This window comes from Neoarius graeffei, chromosome 24, assembly GCF_027579695.1.
Source record: "Neoarius graeffei isolate fNeoGra1 chromosome 24, fNeoGra1.pri, whole genome shotgun sequence".
NCBI lineage: Eukaryota > Metazoa > Chordata > Actinopteri > Siluriformes > Ariidae > Neoarius > Neoarius graeffei.
Window position 1 is genome coordinate 47,708,109 of NC_083592.1, and position 19,507 is coordinate 47,727,615.

General features: G+C 41.7%; 1 protein-coding gene across 2 annotated transcripts in view; it reads right to left on the reverse strand.

Annotated features, from left to right (window-relative positions):
* Window positions 1–660: 660 nt before the first annotated feature.
* Window positions 661–19,507, reverse strand: part of nelfb (negative elongation factor complex member B) — a 52,733-nt gene continuing 33,886 nt past the window's right edge. For both annotated transcript variants that reach the window (XM_060907401.1, XM_060907400.1), the window contains 6 exons: window positions 19,367–19,462; window positions 16,577–16,719; window positions 16,334–16,440; window positions 14,443–14,584; window positions 13,945–14,053; window positions 661–6,934 (listed from right to left, as the gene is read on the reverse strand). In XM_060907401.1, the coding sequence (XP_060763384.1) occupies window positions 6,785–6,934; window positions 13,945–14,053; window positions 14,443–14,584; window positions 16,334–16,440; window positions 16,577–16,719; window positions 19,367–19,462 (747 nt within the window). In that variant the 3' untranslated portion in view covers window positions 661–6,784. The remainder of the gene's footprint in view (window positions 6,935–13,944; window positions 14,054–14,442; window positions 14,585–16,333; window positions 16,441–16,576; window positions 16,720–19,366; window positions 19,463–19,507) is intronic.

A 19,507-nucleotide genomic window follows, 5' to 3' on the forward strand; every position in this document is an offset into this window, starting at 1 on the left:
GCTCTTCTGTCTCTGGTTTTTTCTTTCATATGTCTCAACAACGGCATCCTCCCAAGAGACAATCAGCTCAGTCATGAAGACACAACGGCAGGCGTTGGACCAGAGGACCAGACTTGGGTGCAGGATGGTGACTGCTGTTTCAGGCGGGAAGGCGATTTAGGTTGACACACATTTCCCAGTCTCCGAGAAAAACAAATCCCTCAGCAAGAAAATTATTTTCAAATAATTATTCCCCAACATGTTTTCAGTTTGAGCTGAAGCTACATCATCAAATGGTGGATTTTTTTCCTAACCTTTTTGTTTTTTGTAATCTTTACAAGGCAGGCCAATAATTGTGGAGAGCACTATACATCAATATATTCTGTATAATAAATCAGACCAACAAAAATGAAGCAAGGAAAATAACTTTTCTCTAAACTCATCTCATCTCTCGCCACTTTATCCTGTTCTACAGGGTCGCAGGCAAGCTGGAGCCTAGCCCAGCTGACTACGGGCGAAAGGCGGGGTACACCTTGAACAAGTCGCCAGGTCATCACAGGGCTTTTCTCTAAACTGATAAGGTTTTCGCATTTGCTTTTGAGAAAGCAAGCCAAAGATTTCTAACTTCCTATACTAGCAAGAAGAGCGACAACACAAGAAAGGACAAGAGAGACATGGACATTGCTTCTGATTGAGCAACAGGAATGAGTTTTACAGGGGAACATGTTTGCCAATGGTCTTCTGTCAGAATTTATCTGTACACAATTAATTAAAAAGTAAAATAACATAAAAAGAGCCCAAAATTTACAGATCAGTTTAACTTCCTCAGCTGTTATCAGGAAGGTGTTGTCTGCCAGAAATGTCAGATTTAAAGGGTGATAACAGATGTTAAAATAAAAAAAAAAAAAGCCACAATCAGAAGACTTGAAAGAAAAAAAAAAATCCCGTACTAAATAATTTTATTTACAGCTCGGCTTGGTTAGAAACAATCCATACAACATACAGTCAGTCACAACAGTACTGTACATATAGAATCATGTTTAACTAATACAACAATTATACAAGACCGTACTTTAAAATACTCAGTTGTGCTGGAGATCACGTGACGCGCTGATGGAGCTGCACGCGTGTTGAGGGAGCTCCTGACATCAGGCCCTATTTTCAGTATTTATCCGGCTTATATCTGAATACACCACTTAATTTTCGTCTGTTAACATTTCTAAATGTCCGTGGCGCGCAAGCAGTTGACTTTAACTCCGTCTTCCACCTCTCAAAAGAGGAAAGCAAAGCCAGCGGACGGTCGGGCTAAGCCAGCAAGTGCTAGCATGGAGGACGCTATGGAAAGACTGGAGTGTATTCTGAAATCCGAAATGGCTACGATGAGAAGTGAGCTATCGACACATATGGCGACTATGTGCTCGAAAATCGACGCGCTGTCTGGTGAGCAAAGAGACCAGAAAAAAATTCTGCACAGTCATGATAAGCGTCTAGATACTATTGAGCGACAACTTGTTGAGCTGCAAGACCGTAGCCGACGCAACAATCTCCGTTTAATTGGTCTACCCGAAGGCTTGGAAAAAGACGATCCAGTGGGCTTTCTCAAGCGGTCGTTGCCAGTCTGGTTTCCTTCTTTGAAGGACAAAAACATTGAAATCGAAAGAGCCCATCGCATTTATTCAAATCCTCCTAAACGCAACTCTAAAACACCGCAGATTAAGAGGCCTGAGAGACCCCGAGTGTTCATCTTCAAACTTCTCCGCTACACTGATCGAGACATGATTCTCCGAGCAGCTAGGGACCAAGGGACCATTCAGATGGACGATGGTGAGACAACCCTCAGTATTTTCCCTGACTACTCGCCCGCTACTGCGAAGCAACGGTCTGCATTCACCACAGTGAAGAGGGAGCTTAAGAGAAAGGGGTGCCAAATTTTCCTCCAGTATCCGGCAACTCTCAAGGTGACTTTGAAAGGAGGGGAAACGAAATTTTTCCAAACGCCAGAGGAGGCCAGTGCTTTTTGCGACTCACTGACAGAATTCCAGCCCATTGTTGAGAGCGACACGGAATGATGCGACTTTGTTTTATATGGGACACTGTAAGTTTCGTGCACGCATTTTTGTGTATATCTACATACTACCCTGACTTACAGTCAAAATGATTGACTCGTTGGTTATGGCGATGTTGTAGGATGTAACGCACCAACAGAGCTTAATTATATTTGGGACAGTGTCTTTTCTTGTCACTTCCTCCAGTAAAATAGGAGAATAGGTGAATTTTGTTTACATTCTTATGAACCCTCATTTAATTCCACAATGCACAATATATGCTTAAGACTTTATTAAGCTATTTAGTTTTTGGTTTTCATTATAAGGGCTTGTGTCGGCACCTAGTGTGCGATCCATTACTGATGTCACGGATTTATGTAAGGGAACATGGCAGACGTGGGCTTGTTCTATACCCACTCTGCGTTGGGTTGAGGGACCCTGTTAGATATGGGGTTATGTTCTTTGACCCAGGGGTGGGAGGGGGGTGGGATAGTGGTGAGCATCATGAAGGAAATTTACATTGTTTGTCTTTACTTTTTGCTTCATTGCAAGTATTTGACAGTTATGACTAACCTAAATATTTTGAGTTGGAATGTGAATGGTTTGAATGGACCTCATAAACGTGCATGTTGTCTAGAACTGTTAAAAAGGAGAAAGATAGATTTAGCTTTGATTCAGGAAACCCATCTCAGAAAAGATGATGTTCATAGATGTAACAATAAATTTTACAAAGTAATTTCTGCTTCTAGTGCCACTGATAAAACGAAAGGTGTTATGATACTACTACGAAGGAATTTGGGTATAGATATTATTGAGCATGACAATGATACTGATGGCAGAGTGACTCATGTTAAGGCTTTGGTGGGAAACAGGAAGTTGGCCTTTCTATCTGTTTATGCTCCTTCCACATATGATCCTGCATTCTTCTCAAAGCTCACAAACTATCTTCTCAATATGGCGGGCTATGAGATTGTGATGGGGGCAGATATGAATGCGGTCATGTCTCATGATGAGGACAGGTCAGGAGAAAGTGAAACTCATTTACAAGCAGCATGCACTGATAAACTCAGAAGCTGTATTTCTGCACTGTCTCTGGTAGATTCATGGCGTTTTCTTAATGCCACTGCCAAGGCATATACATTCTATTCTTCAAGGCACAAATCGTATTCCAGGATCGACTTCATATTTGTGTCCTGTTCTCTTTCCTCATCCTGTCTTTGCTCAGATATTTGCCCCATGTCTCTATCTGACCATGATAGCAATGTAATCAACCTCAAATTAGTTAATCAACCTCCACGTGCTTCACGATGGCGGTTTAATTCGACGCTACTTCGTGATGAAAACTTTTGTAAGTCTTTTAAAAATGGGCTATTGGAGTTTATTAGCATTAATCAAGGGACAGTGGCGGATCCCCGCATACTCTGGGATGCAGTCAAGGGCTTCATCCGTAGTTTCTCTATTTCCTTTGCGTCACATCTTAAAAAATCCAGAATGAAGAGAATAGCTGATCTAGAGTCCCAGCTAATAATACTAGAGGCAGCAAATCAGGCTTCATTCTCCAACCAAACAGCCACTAAAATTAAAATATTAAAAACTGAATTAAACCAGTTACTTAAAGTGAAAGCAGAGTTTCTTATTCAAAGGACCAGACAAAATTACTACTTTAATGGGAGCAGGCCAAGCCATCTTCTAGCCCTGCAATTGCGTAATAATGAGAAGTTTGCAAATATACCTGCAATACGGCTGCCTTCTGGTGAGCTTACTACTGACCCACAAAATATCAATGACACTTTCCAATCTTTCTATTCTACTCTATATACTTCTGAATCTACATGTGACAATGCAACGCTGTCTTCTTTTTTTTCTTCCCTTAATTTACCTACTTTATCTACCGAGGAGTCAGAGTCCTTAGGTCAACCAATTACTCTTCAAGAACTGAAAGAATCACTGAAATGTATGAATAAAGGTAAATCGCCAGGACTGGATGGCATTCCAACAGAATTATATTCAACCTTCTGGACAGAGCTTGGTCCTCTATTATTAGATATGATAAATCATTCAATTAAACATGGATCTTTCAGACAGGACATTAACACATCTATTATATCTCTGCTGTTGAAAAAAGATAAGGACCCAACCTCTTGTGTTAATTATCGCCCAATCTCTCTGATTGGAGCAGATATTAAACTCTATGCCAAAGTATTGTCACGACGCTTGGAGTCGGTGATTACCAAGTTGGTTCATGAAGATCAGACTGGTTTTATTAGATCACGTTCAGCATCTGACAACATCCGCCGTCTTTTACACATCATTTATTCTGCTGATCAATCAGTTAGTCCTTGTGCAGTGTTCTCTCTAGATGCAATGAAAGCATTTGATCGTTTGGAATTTAATTATTTATGGTCCGTTCTTGAGCATATGGGCTTAGGCCCTGACTTTATTAACATGATCAAAGTACTATATTGTAATCCTAAAGCATCTGTGTTAACTGGACAATTATGCTCACGTTCTTTTTCTTTGGGAAGGGGTACGCGTCAGGGCTGCCCACTTTCACCATTGTTATTTGCTTTGTCATTAGAACCTTTAGCTCAGGCTGTCCGTCAATCAGAGCAAATTCTACCGATTAATGTAAGAAATACATCTCATCATATCTCTTTGTATGCTGATGATATTCTTTTGTTTGTAAATGACCCTGTTTCGTCAGTGCCTCATATTCTGTCATTGTTTAATCATTTCAGTGATCTTTCAGGTTATAAGATAAATTGGGACAAATCTTGTTTTCTTCCCTTAAATTTTGACCCTGTCTCCTTGCTTCTTCCTAGCACCGCACCTACCGTAACATCATTTAAATATTTAGGGATAGACATATACCCCTCATTGCATGATATTGCAAGCAAAAACTTCAAAAAAATTCTTTCTGAAGTCAGTACAGATTTATCAAACTGGTCATGTTTGCCTAAGTCATTATATGCACGAATTTCTGTAGTTAAAATGAACGTTTTGCCACGGGTTAATTTTTATAGTGCAATGATACCCTTACCACCCCCTGCACACTTTTGGGACCACCTCAACTCCATTCTAAGGAAATATATCTGGAATGGGAAACGTGCTAGGATTAGGCTGTCCACTATGCAACGCTCTAGGGAGGATGGAGGTTTATCTTTTCCTGACTTTAAAGTTTATGCCCAAGCATTTGTGTTGCGCCCCATATCAGTCTGGTTTAATTTAAATAAAAATGTGGCATGGAGAGCTATTGAAGAGTCAATGGTCACCCCCTATAATTTAAGAGATTTGGTTTTTTGCAATGTTCCTACTCGGCAATGCACCCTTCGTTTTGGTCCAATCATAACCCATTTGTTATCCACTTGGAAGGCTGTAGAAAGACAAACAGGATCTATATCAAAATGGCATCATCACTTTCCACTTTTTAATAATAATGGGCTTCTGTCTGGGAGTACCCCATTTAGATCTCCTCAATGGTCAGAGTGCAACATCACAATTCTTGGAGACCTGTATGATGACAAAGGCTTAAGAACGTTTCAGGACCTGAAGTCGAAATACAATATACCGGCCTCTACTTTCTACTTATACTTACGCATCAGATCAGCTCTTAATGCTCTTGGTGTTCCTCTTGACACAAAATTACCAGTGCATAGTATTCGCAATGTTATATATTTCAATGACTTCATCCCTTCTTCTGCTTCATCTATTTACTCCTTTCTGATGAAGAAGTTATACAAGCCTCTTGGAGTTGTAGCAGTTTGGTCAAAAGATTTAGAATGTGACCTGAAAGATATCTTTTCTGATCAGACATGGGAGACAATCATTATGTCATCTAAGAATCCTAATCATCAAATGATTCATTGGAAACTAGCACACAGAGTATATTTAACACCACTTAAGCGATTTCATATGCGTCTCACTACCTCACCTAATTGTACTTTGTGTTCAGATGGAAAAACTGGAACGTTTTTACATTTTTTTTGGGAATGCTCAGCACTGGTACCTTTCTGGCAATGGCTATCTGTTGATATTTCAACTCTGATAGACACAGATATTATTATAACTCCAAGTCTATTTTTTCTAAATGATTATTCCAACCTCTCACTGACGCTTTTCCAGAGCAGCCTACTTTTGGCTGCTTTTACCGCAGCCAAAAAATTGTTAATCAGCCGATGGAACCCCCCACATGTTATGTGTAGACGTCTATGGGCTCTAAGTTTACTTGATATTATATCTATGGAACTCTCAACAGCCCGTATACATGGTGCCAGATCGCAAACTCTAAAGAGGTGGAACCGTGCTTTTGATGAGGTCAAAACCTTTATTTCTGATACTCATGTTTAAGGTGCTGTGTACAGTTGCTCTGTAACTTTTTTTTTTTTTTCCCCTTTTTTTTTTAATTTATTTACTTTTTTGCTGGAAAATATGTTTCGTTTCTATACACTTGTATACCAATGTACTTTAAATGTTTATATAACATGTAAGATTACAGATGCTCACCACTGGGTTGGGGTGGGGTGGGGTGGGTGTGAAGTGTTATAACTCTGTATTTGTGTTGATTATGAATATGTGCATCATTATAAAATAAAAAACAATTGGTCAAAAAAAAAAAAAAATACTCAGTTGTAACAAAACGAGCACTAGCTTTTAAAGGTGCCACTCTGAACCAAGATCATGTTTTTAAAAATGATACAAAACACACTACTGAAATACAGCTGCGCCTCCACCCGTCTCTATGCGACTGCAGGATCTCTGTCTCAGAGAGGAGTGGTGGGCGTGCTGGGGACGGTGACCGGGTGCAGGCCCAGGTCCAGGGTCGGAGCTTCCTCGGGTTCGGGTGGACTCCGTTTCGATGCCTCGATCTTTTCCACCAGCTGTGTGTAGAGCTCTTTTACCGGCTCACTGCTCTGTGGACGTAAAATACACAGCAGAATGACTACGATGATCTGAAAAAGCCCTATTTGGATGGCGTTACTGTATTACAGACACCACTTAGACATCTCCCTCGTAAAACTATGATAAATAGGCCTTTTCTGAATAAACGTTTACGAACATTTCTACCACCTCCATTTGTTTTTCTGATCTTTAGCTTTCAGCAGTAAAGAGAGTTCAGATTTCTGGTTAAATCTATCTGGAGTGTCAATTGCATGACAGTTCTTTCCCCATTTTAGATCTGTTTTTTTTTTTTGTGTGTGTGTGTTTTTTTTTTTACGACACTAGACACTAAAAGATGTGTTACTTCTGCCTAGGGTGAAGTCACTTGCATTCCCTCTATTTAAATAATACTGGCTGGCGTTGAGTGGTCTACAGGGCTAGACATTAACTTTTAAACCCACTTTCCCTGCAGGGCAAGTGGGGGTTAATTTCCACTTGCCCCCCACTATTAATCACTTGCCCCCTATTTTACGAATACTACTTTTTTTTTTGAGAAGAAATGCAGAGCATGTGGGAAGGAGAATGTTGAGGATGGAGCTGCCAGGCAAACGAAAACAAGGAAGGCCAAAGAGGAGATACATGGATGTGGTGAGAGAGGACATGAAAGTGGCAGGTGTGGTAGAGAAGGATACGGAAGACAGGGAGCAATGGAGACGAAAGATTCGCTGTGGCGACCCCTAATCGGGAGCAGCCAAAAAAAGACGACGACCTTTTTTTTTTTTGGAAAACCATAGAATAGTTGTGAATTGCAACATAAAATGAAGCTCACAGATTGATCTTAAGTTTGGTTATTAAGTTTATTATTAAGTTTGGTCATTGATTACTTTTTACTTTTCATTGTAACGGACAACAATTTTATCCAAAACAGTTTTTCCTGCCGGGTGGCACGGTGGTGTAGTGGTTCGCACTGTCGCCTCACAGCAAGAAGGTCCAGGTTTGAGCCCCGTGGCCGGCGAGGGCCTTTCCGTGCGGAGTTTGCATGTTCTCCCCGTGTCCGCGTGGGTTTCCTCCACAGTCCAAAGACATGCAGGTTAGGTTAACTGGTGACTCTAAATTGAGCGTAGGTGTGAATGTGAATGGTTGTCTGTGTCTATGTGTCAGCCCTGTGATGACCTGGCGACTTGTCCAGGGTGTACCCCGCCTCTCGCCCGTAGTCAGCTGGGATAGGCTCCAGCTTGCCTGCGACCCTGTAGAACAGGATAAAGCGGCTAGAGATAATGAGAGGAGATGAGTTTTTCCTGCCTGAGTAGATTTATTTCCATTTCACATACATGCAGCTGTTGTAAAAGTTCAGTGTGTTTGTGTAGAACTCTCTCAGACTGTAGGTTCATTACTACACTCTGTGCCCGAAATCGCTCCCTACTCACTATATAGGGCACTATATAGTGAGGACGCCATTCTGTAGTGCTGTCCGAAACAATAGTAAGGATTATTACACCCTATATAGTGCACTCAAAGTATCCCACAATGCATCACGAAAAGTAGTGTACAACCAATGGTCACTAACCAAAGCAATATATCCCAGCATGCATTGTGGTCGCGCTGAAAGAAATCAAATTAAAAGTCTCAAATTTGATTTAATCAAAGGCAGCGGCAAAGAAGAAAGTATTCAATGTTGATTTAAAAGAACTGAAAGATGCAGGTACTTTGTATTAATTAATGTGGGAAATACGCTCAGTATAAATCCATATTACAAAAACACATGCATGTATTTATTATTCTGAAACCCACCAGCCGACTGATATGGCACGTTTTAATTGTGTGACAGTAATGACGTAAATACCAGCGCGACGGGCTCGTGTCCGAAAGCGTTTTTTCATTTTACCAAAGAGCTCACTATATAGTGGTATGCAAAAGTTTGGGCACCCCCGGTTAAAACTGCTGTTACTGTGAACAGTTAAACAAGTTGAAGATGAAATGGTCGCTAAAAGACAAAAGTTAAAGATGACTCATTCCCTTTATATTTTAAGCAAAAACAATTTATTTTCATCTTTTACATTTTCAAAATGACAAAAAAGGAAAAGGGCCCGAAGCAAAAAGGTTTTGGCACTCTGCATGGTTAGTACCTAGTAACACCCCTTTGGCAAGTATCAGAGCTTGTAAACACTTTTTGTAGCCAGCTAATAATCCTTCAGTTCTTACCTGGGGGATTTTCCCACACTCGTCCTGGCAAAAGGCTTCCAGTTCTACAAGTTTCCTGGGCTGTCTTGCATGCGCTGCTCTTTCGGGATCTATCCACAGATTTTCAATGATGTTTAGGTCAGGGGACTGTGAGGGCCAGGTCAAAACCTTCAGCTTGTGCCTCTTGAGGTATTCCACTGTAGATTTTGAGGTGTGTTTTGGATCATCGTCTTATTGTAGGACCCGTCCTCTTTTTAACTTCAACTTTTTTACAGATGGTGTGATGTTTGCTTCCAGAATTTGCTGGTATTTATTCGAATCCATGCTTCCCTCGACCAATGAAATGTGCCCTGTGCCACTGGCTGCAACACAACCCCAAAGCATGATCGAGCCACACCCATGCTTCAGAGTCGGAGAGGTGTTCTTTTCCTGGAATTTGGCCCCCTTTTTTCTCCAAACATACCTTTGCACGTTGTGGCCAAAAAGTTCTATTTTGATTTCATCAGTCCACAGGACTTGTTTCCAAAATGCATCAGGCTTGCTTAGATGTTCATTTGCAAACTTCAGACGCTGAATTTTGTGGCTCGGACGCAGGAAAGGTTTTCTTCTGATGACTCTCCCATGAAGGTCATCTTTGTTCAGGTGTCGCTGCATAGTAGAACAGTGCACCACCACTCCAGGGTCTGCTAAATCTTTCTGAAGGTCTTTTGCAGTCAAACAGGGGTTTTTATTTGCCTTTCTAGCAATCCAACGAGCAGTTCTTTCAGAAAGTTTTCTTCATCTTCCAGACCTCACCTTGATCTCCACTGTTTCTGTTAACTGCCATTTCTTAATAACATTACAATCTGAGGAAACAGCTACCTGAAAACACTTTGCTACGTTCTTGTAGCCTTCTCCTGCTTTGTGAGCGTCAATTATTTTATTATTCAGAATGCGAGGGAGTTGCTTAGAGGAGCCCATGGCTGTTGATTTTAGGGACAAGTTTGAGGAGTCAGAGAATTTATACAGCTTTGAAATCTGCATCATCTGACCTTTCCTAACGAAGAATTTGAACAAGCCACAGCTCAATAAGCTAATTAAGGTCTGGAACCTTGGTAAAAGTTACCTGAGAACTCAAATGTATTGGGGTGCCCAAACTTTTGCATGGTGTTCCTTTTCTTTTTTCACTCTCCAATTGTACAAAACAAAAATAATATACAAATCTTGCAGAAAACGCTGAAATGTCTCATCTTTACCTTTATGCCTTTTGGTGATCAGTTCATCTTCTGCTCACTTAACTATTCACAGTAACAGACATTTTCAGTAAGGGTGCCCAAACTTTTGCATGCCACTGTATAATCCTCTATATAGTAATTCCCTATATAGCGAGTAGGGAGTAGTGAACGAGTGAGCGATTTTGGACACATGACTCCATGGAGACACTTTGTACAGGACGGTGTTCCTCTGATAACAGAAACAAAGCTCCAGCTCTCTCTGCTCTTAATCTGTTCTGTTCTTTCAGGATTTATCACGCATGTCGCTCCTTGTTGAGTTTTTTATGCCCGAGTTGTTTGAAACCAATCTGGGTTTTCTGTGTCGAATAAGGAAGCGGCTTCACCTTTAAGAAAATCAAAAACACTTTCATGAAGGAGCTAACTCGAATGCGAGCAAAAAAAAAAAAAATAATAAATAAATAAAATGAGATTCTTAAGCGGGCGGCACGGTGGTGTAGTCGTTAGCGCTGTCGCCTCACAGCAAGAAGGTCCGGGTTCGAGCCCCGTGGCCGGCGAGGGCCTTTCTGTGCGGAGTTTGCATGTTTTCCCCATGTCCGCGTGGGTTTCCTCCGGGTGCTCCGGTTTCCCCCACAGTCCAAAGACATGCAGGTTAGGTTAACTGGTGACTCTAAATTGACCGTAGGTGTGAATGTGAGTGTGAATGGTTGTCTGTGTCTATGTGTCAGCCCTGTGATGACCTGGCGACTTGTCCAGGGTGTACCCCGCCTTTCGCCCGTAGTCAGCTGGGATAGGCTCCAGCTTGCCTGCGACCCTGTAGAACAGGATAAAGCGGCTACAGATAATGAGATGAGATGATTCTTAAGCAAACTCTTCCATCCTCACTTCCGACTTTGTTTTTGTAAAATGCATTTTAAATACAATCGTGAATTTGTCTGGAGTTTTCAGTCTGAGCTCCTCTCCTCGTATTCTTGAACCACTCATTTCCTCGTTGTTCTTGAAGCATTTGCTTCTATTTGTTCACATTTTTCTTGATAGCGGGGAGACGGTAACGCCTTTTATCTATTTCTCTGTTTCAACAAATAAAAACAGCACAAAAATTAACCATATTGAAGACAGATTAAGCCTTCCTTGCATGAAAGATGGTGTCTGTCTGATCCCAGCTGTAATTATTACGTGATGACATGCACAAGTGGTCTATAAACAGTACGCGCACCATACTACAACAGCGGGGGGATATACCGTAAAATAACTTGCAAAGCAGTAAATGAAACTGAGACTAAGAAAACAGCCAAGACATAATGGTGGATATGTAGTGAGGGATGCTTTTAGGAACTGAAATAAAAGATCAAAAAGCCAAAGTTTTTGTGGTGCTAGATTGTAATATATGCTCATTCCATTCCAACTTGCCCGGTCGGGCATGTCGGGGACATATCCCACTTGCCCAAATGCATGTTTCACTTGCCCCGGGCAATCGGGCAGTCCTTAATGTTGAGCCCTGGTCTATCAGATATATTCCATTCAGCTAGCATGATAGTGAACAAGTCAAAGACGAGTAGTTGAATGGAATACATCTGGATATACCATGGAAAAAAGCCAGCCAATAATAATAATAATAATAATAATAATAATAATAATATACATACACATTCCTTTCAAGTCTTCAACATGTCTTTCTCTTTCAAAATTTTCTCAAAATCTTCTGTATTTAACAAAGCAAACCTAGCGGCCATAATTGTTTACAAATTGTCACAGTTGCTCGCTAGCATGGAAGTTTTACGTCACCAACGTGTCTCTCTTCCAGTTTTTCGATGTCCATTGGTACGTTTTTCTCTTGTAAATATGCATGAAGAACACCTAATGGAGTTTTGGTAGCCTTTTGGGTGTTCAGTGTGTCCTTCTCTTTCCTGGCAAGCAAAGAAATGCTTTTGTGCATGCGCAGCAGAAAACTCTCACCGAATGAATTTTCGCATCAGCTCCGACGTGTGACGTCATGACAACCATGCAATATCGTAAACCATATTCAATTCATCGCTCATTCTCCATTGGGTTGAGTGACGTAATACATGTAGGATAAGCGATATGCTAACAATATTGCATGCTATCAAATCAAATGAATGAAACCTGCTAGAAGGGAATAGAACACGTTTTTATTCCATTGAAAAAAGTGTCCTCTGTGTGAGATAATGTAGATTATTGCACCCTCTGCTGTCTAAACAACACAATTACAGCTAGGAGAAACTAAGGCTACATCCACACGACAACGGCAACGAGATTTTTTTTTTTTTAAATATCACGTCCACATGGGCAACGGATCAGTAAAATATCAGGTTCATATGGCAACGCAACGTTTGCTGAAAACGATGCAATACACATGCCACACCTCTAGGTGCGCTGTAAGACGGTCCTATCGGAGACACCAGAACAATAGAAGAAGTAGATGCATGCGCATAAACCCCTTCTTCTGTAGCATTAGCCACAAAGTTTTGATTATTAATCAGTAGCGTAAAACGAAAGACGCGGAAAGAGGAATGAACGGGGGTAGATGGAAGCCGGTACGCCAACATTCTGATATCCTCCAGAATTGGTCCGGAAGAAATGGTCCGGAATAAATTGAATGCTACACGTTGATGGATTACTTTGTTCTTCTACGCCCTTTTTGAGGAATGTATTGTCGGACTTAAACCAACATCTGAAGAGGTGAGATTGCTCCTTTTTTTTTTCCCTATTTTTGCTGGCGGGATTGTTTTTGGAAAGCGCACGGGCGGTGCGCGGTTTGGTTATACTCAGTACTTCCGCAGTGTTTGGACTAAAGACTCTGCCCTAAGGACTATTCTCTCACACACACACTCTCTCTCTCTCTTTGCACCATTACACAATAAATATTCACAGTGAAAATATTTTGTAAGCGTGTTTCATGAACCAAGTTATAGGATTTGTTGACAACTCGCATCGAGTTCGTTACTCTTCTACCCGGTGTGAAGCACTGACAGTCATGTGGTTGTGACGTCATCGTAAACAAATCCGTTCTACTCATCCAGACGACTTCGCAACGGCGCCGTTGCCAGATTTTTCCACTCTGGAACCCGTTCTCAAAAGATTTCGTTTTGGGGCACCCAAAACGCCGGTGCCGTGTGGACGCCAGGCCGAAACGATAAACAATTTTATCAGATTCACCTGAATCCGTTGCCGTGTGGACAGGGCCTGAGATTACTCATCCTGACAATAATCGCAATTCAGTTTTTATTTCATCAATTCAAATCATCATTAATTTATATCACGATTTATCGCCAGATGATACATCATTACATGACTATGTTCTAGAAAAGATTTAACTGGATGAAGAACACAAGTCTCGTACAAGGTATAGAATGAGCCATCAACATTTTTTTTTTTTTAGTGTTTTTCCAGGAAATGGTGAATTTAAATTTAAAACATGAATATCTTGAGTGTTTTTTTTTTTTTTAAAGATATCGTATCATATTAGACAGCGACACAAAGCTCTGAATTTTTCAGGAGGGGATGGAAGAAAACACAGACGTGACTCCAGACAAAAATAAAAACACCCAGTATAACATATAAAAGCACAAATGTATCGATCTTTCACATGTAAAAGTATAAATAAGGATAAGACTATCACCCGGTTGTACCTGTTTGGGTGGCTCAAGCGTTTTCAGCAGTGCTTCCATGGAAGACGAGTGCACTTTCTGGTGGAGATGGTTCAACAAGCGGAGGGTGTGTCTATGCACATTCTCCTTGCTGTAAATGAGCAGTGAGATTTAAAAGATTTCGTGAGAAGTCAGAAAAATTTTCAATTAAAAAAAACAAAAAACACCACATTACTGTTGAAAAAAAAAAAAAAAGATTGTACACATTGTGTAAAAAAAAAAAAACACTAAGATGCAAAAAGAATTTATAAATTACAGCAATAATAAGGCTGATTTATATTCAAGCCAATTTCTATTCTTTGAACACATAATATATAAAACAACTGGCCTGATGCCACAGATACCGAAATGTCTGCTGCTACATCGTCCAGACGGAGACTACAGACTGTGAAGCTTGAGATGAGTCACCACTACATATCAAGGCTATAAATGTGTACAGGAAGAAGGGTAGGAATGCAAAGTCCAGACTCCTTCACTGACCTGGAAGAGGACGTGAGGAGGAAGTTGTCGAAAACGGACGTGCAGAATTCTTCAGTACCGAACTCATCACTCAGAAGGGTCAGATGGCCAGTAAGGAGATGAAGGAAAATGTCTCCGAATGCCATGTCATTGTACGTCTCCACTGCATGGACAGACACACATTAAACATACGGCCACTAGAGGGCACCAGGGGTGTTTGTAACATGGGATCGGACAGTGTTTTTACAGCAGGGTTATAAATATATAAACCTTTAGTGTGCTGGTCTCGATATTCACAATATGGCTGCAACAAGTCACACCAGCAAGTGAACATAAAGGAGCGTTTTCTCTGAAAACATTTCTATTCTCCACCACTAGATTACTTAGACATGGGATCATATCAATTTCTTTGGGAATTTTTTCTTTTTACTTCCCCTTTCTCCTTTTCTATTAGTCCAAGTGAAGGAAGTGTGCCCCCCCCAGTCTGTCAATTTATTTAAGAAGGTCTGTTCTCTGTCCCTAACGGTACCACTGAAGAAGGCATGGCCTCAGAGTTTGCAAGTCCTATTTAACGAGGTGTGGCCTCAGTCCCTCGGTCCTGTTTAGGGAGGCTTGGGCCCTGTACCCGTCAGTCCTAGTGAAGGAAAAGTATTTTTCCATTTCGGCAAATGGGGTGTGGCCAGTCTGTGTCTTTCAGTTCTTTTTAAGAAAGGGCAGTGCCTGTCTGTCACATTCAAGGAGGCGTGTCCCAGCGTTCATCAGGCTCAACAAACAAGGAGGCGTGTCCCAGCATTCATCAGGCTCAACAAGCAAGGAGGCGTGTCCCAGCGTTCATCAGGCTCAACAAACAAGGAGGCGTGGCCCCTGCATTCATCAGGCACAACAAACAAGGAGGCGTGGCTCCATGTTCATCAGGCTTAACAAAACAAGGAGGCGTGGCCCCTGCATTCATCAGGCACAACAATCAAGGAGGCTTGGCCCCAGCGTTCATCAGGCTCAACAAACAAGGAGGCGTGGCCCCTGCATTCATCAGGCACAACAAAACAAGGAGGCATGGCCCCGTGTTCATCAGGCACAACAAAACAAGGAGGCGTGTCCCAGCGTTCATCAGGCTCAACAAACAAGGAGGCGTGTCCCAGCGTTCATCAGGCTCAACAAAACAAGGAGGCGTGGCCCCTGCATTCATCAGGCACAACAAACAAGGAGGCGTGGCCCCACATTCATCAGGCACAACAAAACAAGGAGGCGTGGCCCTGCGTTCATCAGGCTCAACAAAACAAGGAGGCGTGGCCCCTGCATTCATCAGGCACAACAAACAAGGAGGCGTGGCCCCACGTTCATCAGGCTCAACAAACAAGGAGGCGTGTCCCAGCGTTCATCAGACTCAACAAACAAGGAGGCGTGTCCCAGCGTTCATCAGGCTCAACAAACAAGGAGGCGTGTCCCAGCGTTCATCAGGCTCAACAAACAAGGAGGCGTGTCCCAGCGTTCATCAGGCTCAACAAACAAGGAGGCGTGTCCCAGCGTTCATCAGGCTCAACAAACAAGGAGGCGTGGCCTGGCTGTCTGTCGGTCCGCCCCAGTAAGGAGGCTTACCCCTTCATGTTGCCAAGCAAAAAGCTTTCTTGCAGAACAAAATAAATTGCCTGGAAAAAGCTCTAAATCACATCATATTGAATTGTTGGCTGCTTTATACTGTAGGTATATTTTGTATATTCGATCCTGGAAAAAGAAACACCATTTTATTACTGCAGAATAAGAAACAGACACCACCAGTTGTTCTTTTATAGGTCACTCAATCAGAGCGGAAATTTCGATTACAGTAGCAACGATCAGGGTGAATTCTTATCATCCCTCTCTAATATACAGTACTTTAATATATATAGAGTCCCTGTACCAGCGGCTGGCTTACCTAAAGAAGGGAGCAACCTCTGCAGGGCATTCTTATTCCTCTGCTTAGCAATATGGAGTACATAATACAGACCCATCTCACACGCAACTCTGTTTTCCTGCAGATATCTGAGGAACAAAGACAGACAATTAATAACATAACATTAGAAAACACCAAATAAGTAATAACCGGGTCCTAGATGTGTAAACTGGGTGAGACACAAATGTGTGGACTTGGAAAAAAAAAAAAAGTGTGTATTAATACCTGGTAAAAGTGTCAGGCAGGGTGCTGGGGTAGGTCGGGGAGCTCTTCTCTTCACTGGGGAGCTTCTGTTCGACATTGAATGTGTAATCATCCACCACGATCGACATCATGGCAGGCAGGAAACGTGTAACAACTTCCAATTCCTAATGGCAGCACCAAACATCACCACTTACTCGTAACAGTCTCTCAAATAAATAATGCTGCTTTCAAGTACCCAGATTTATATCACACAAACAGCTCTTCTTCACCAAGCGACCGTCAAGTGCTGGTTCTTTAATCTGGACTTTTCTACGACAAAATTGCCAGATCTTGGATGATAAACGTTAAATTAGTGGACGAGTTTCTTGCCTTCTTAATGCGTTCGAGATCAAACAGTAAATAGTCCTATTCAACACCACAACTGGAGTAATCCATATCATATCATGTCAAGAACCGCTCAACTAAGTAAAGAGAAACGACATCCATCATTACTTTAAGACAGGAAGTGACTTACTTAATAAAAATAACAAAAAAACAAACCAAACACTGAATTCATCAGCGAACCAGTCAAAAGTTTGGAGACTATAAAGAGGAGCTAAACTGTTATTGCAAATAAAAATAAACATTAAAGAAAATACGCAGAACCTTTATTTTTAAATACATTTCTGAGTGGATAGCATCTCCATCCTTGACTCTTGTCTGCTGCATAAATGGGAATAAAAAATAAATAAATTATAATATATATATAAATTTTTTTTTTGAGAGTGGGTGGCACGGTGGTGTAGTGGTTAGCGCTGTCGCCTCACAGCAAGAAGGTCCTGGGTTCGAGCCCCGTGGCTGGCGAGGGCCTTTCTGTGTGGAGTTTGCATGTTCTCCTCCGTGTCCGTGTGGGTTTCCTCCGGGTGCTCCGGTTTCCCCCACAGTCCAAAGACATGCAGGTTAGGTTAACTGGTGACTCTAAATTGACCGTAGGTGTGAATGTGAGTGTGAATGGTTGTCTGTGTCTATGTGTCAGCCCTGGGATGACCTGGCGACTTGTCCAGGGTGTACCCCGCCTTTCGCCCGTAGTCAGCTGGGATAGGCTCCAGCTTGCCTGCGACCCTGTAGAACAGGATAAAGCGGCTACAGATAATGAGATGAGATTTTTGAGAGTTAAAATCAACCGCAAAGTTGGCATTCGAGCTGCCCCGCTGAGCCAGCCAGCCGAGTGTGTGACGTCACAGCGGTAACCGGTTTTAAGGCCGAGGCCTTTTACAGCTATAGACCAAAGTCATATAAATAAAAATTTACAGTGAAAGTAAGAAATACCATTACTGACTTGCTCAACTAAGACTGATCTGACTTCATTGATTGTGGGTTGACTCTCATTAAAACAGGATAGGTGTTATAAGTTATGCAACGTACATGTACATGCACGCATTTTCACTGATAAAACGTAAAAGGCTAATTAAATAAATCAGATGAACTGAGACAATCACATTCTGAAGCAAATTAAATAATCTTATACCGGTAACTTAAATACACAATACAAGTTACATCTATTAATCTAAATGCAGGCAAACAACGTGGCGTTTTATATCCAAATGAGAGTCGGAGCTTACCCGTCTGTGTTCTCGCTTCTTGATCTTGTGGCCGATTGTTTTGGAACAATCTGACTTTCAGTTGTTCGTTCAGTTCTCTGTTCATTCGCTTCTTCCACGTAAGGGCGAGATGGCAATGATATCCAGTGAAGAAATCAGACGGCTGGTCCACTCATTCTCCACATTGAGTACTCCGCCATTACTGCTCGGCTCAGGCAATTACTAAAACCCGGGACGGAACGTCACCGGTTTTAGCAACAACCACGAAGAGGTCACTACCCGAGCGATAATATGTCCCGTCCCGTCTTTTACCAACAACCCTCGGCTCACGCTCCGAGAGAACTGGCGCAACTGAACTTGCTTTCCTTTTAAAAAAATAAATGCTTTCCTTTTCTTGTAGTTTTCTTTAATTGTTGATACTGCACCCTCTTTCGATATGGGCTTATAGCCAACGTTCCTCAACAGATCAGAGGTTTCGTACAAGTCTTCAGTAAAATGTGCAAAGCAGAGGAAAGACCACTTCGTAGCCGCCCAATGTGCCCGTGAACTTCTCGCAAAACGAGTCCAAATCTTTGCAGTTTGAACATTCTTGGGCCATGAATGCAACGTAAATCCACCTTCTGTCATGTTGCTGGCACATCTATGCGGCATGGCGATAAATTAGCTCAAAATGGAGGATCGGAGTTGCAGTCAGCTCTGTGTTTTAGTATAGCGGAAACGGCGACGAGACCGATAGACTTCCTGCTATGACGTTACGGACGTCACGGTAATTCACTCAGACCGCTGCCTATATAAATCACTTTAATTGTAAAAATTACTATATTAGATTTATTGTTAACGCTTAAAACTATTCCTGAGGTCTAAGTGAGGCCATGGTTCTGCGTATATGCTTTAATATATCATATTGCGAACAATTATATTTAGCACTTATTTAGTAAAGGGGTATAAACATCATCATAGGCCAAACTGTGCTTAAAAAAATAATAATAAAAAAAAAATTTTCAGGAACACCATTTTCTTTGTACTTGCGCATGTTGATAAATGCCAGTCAGCTATAACTTATCAGGCGCAATCACAGCACAGGTGATCTCCATTCAGTGACACAACACTCTATAAAAGACAAAAAGCTCACAGAGCTGAGGCTCTCGGTTTCCTTAAACCAATCACTAGCATCGGGGTCTATAAAATGGTAAAACAATAAGGGGACACAAATAGTAACTAATGATCTTACCAGGCGTGGCTCTTTGAAAACCTGGCTGTCAATCATGTCCCAGGCTCCTTGACCAAGACACAGCATCCTGAGGAGCAGCAGCAGGTCTGGACTGTCCTGTCCAAGCATAACAGTGACTTTACACGCTGATACAAAACTTAC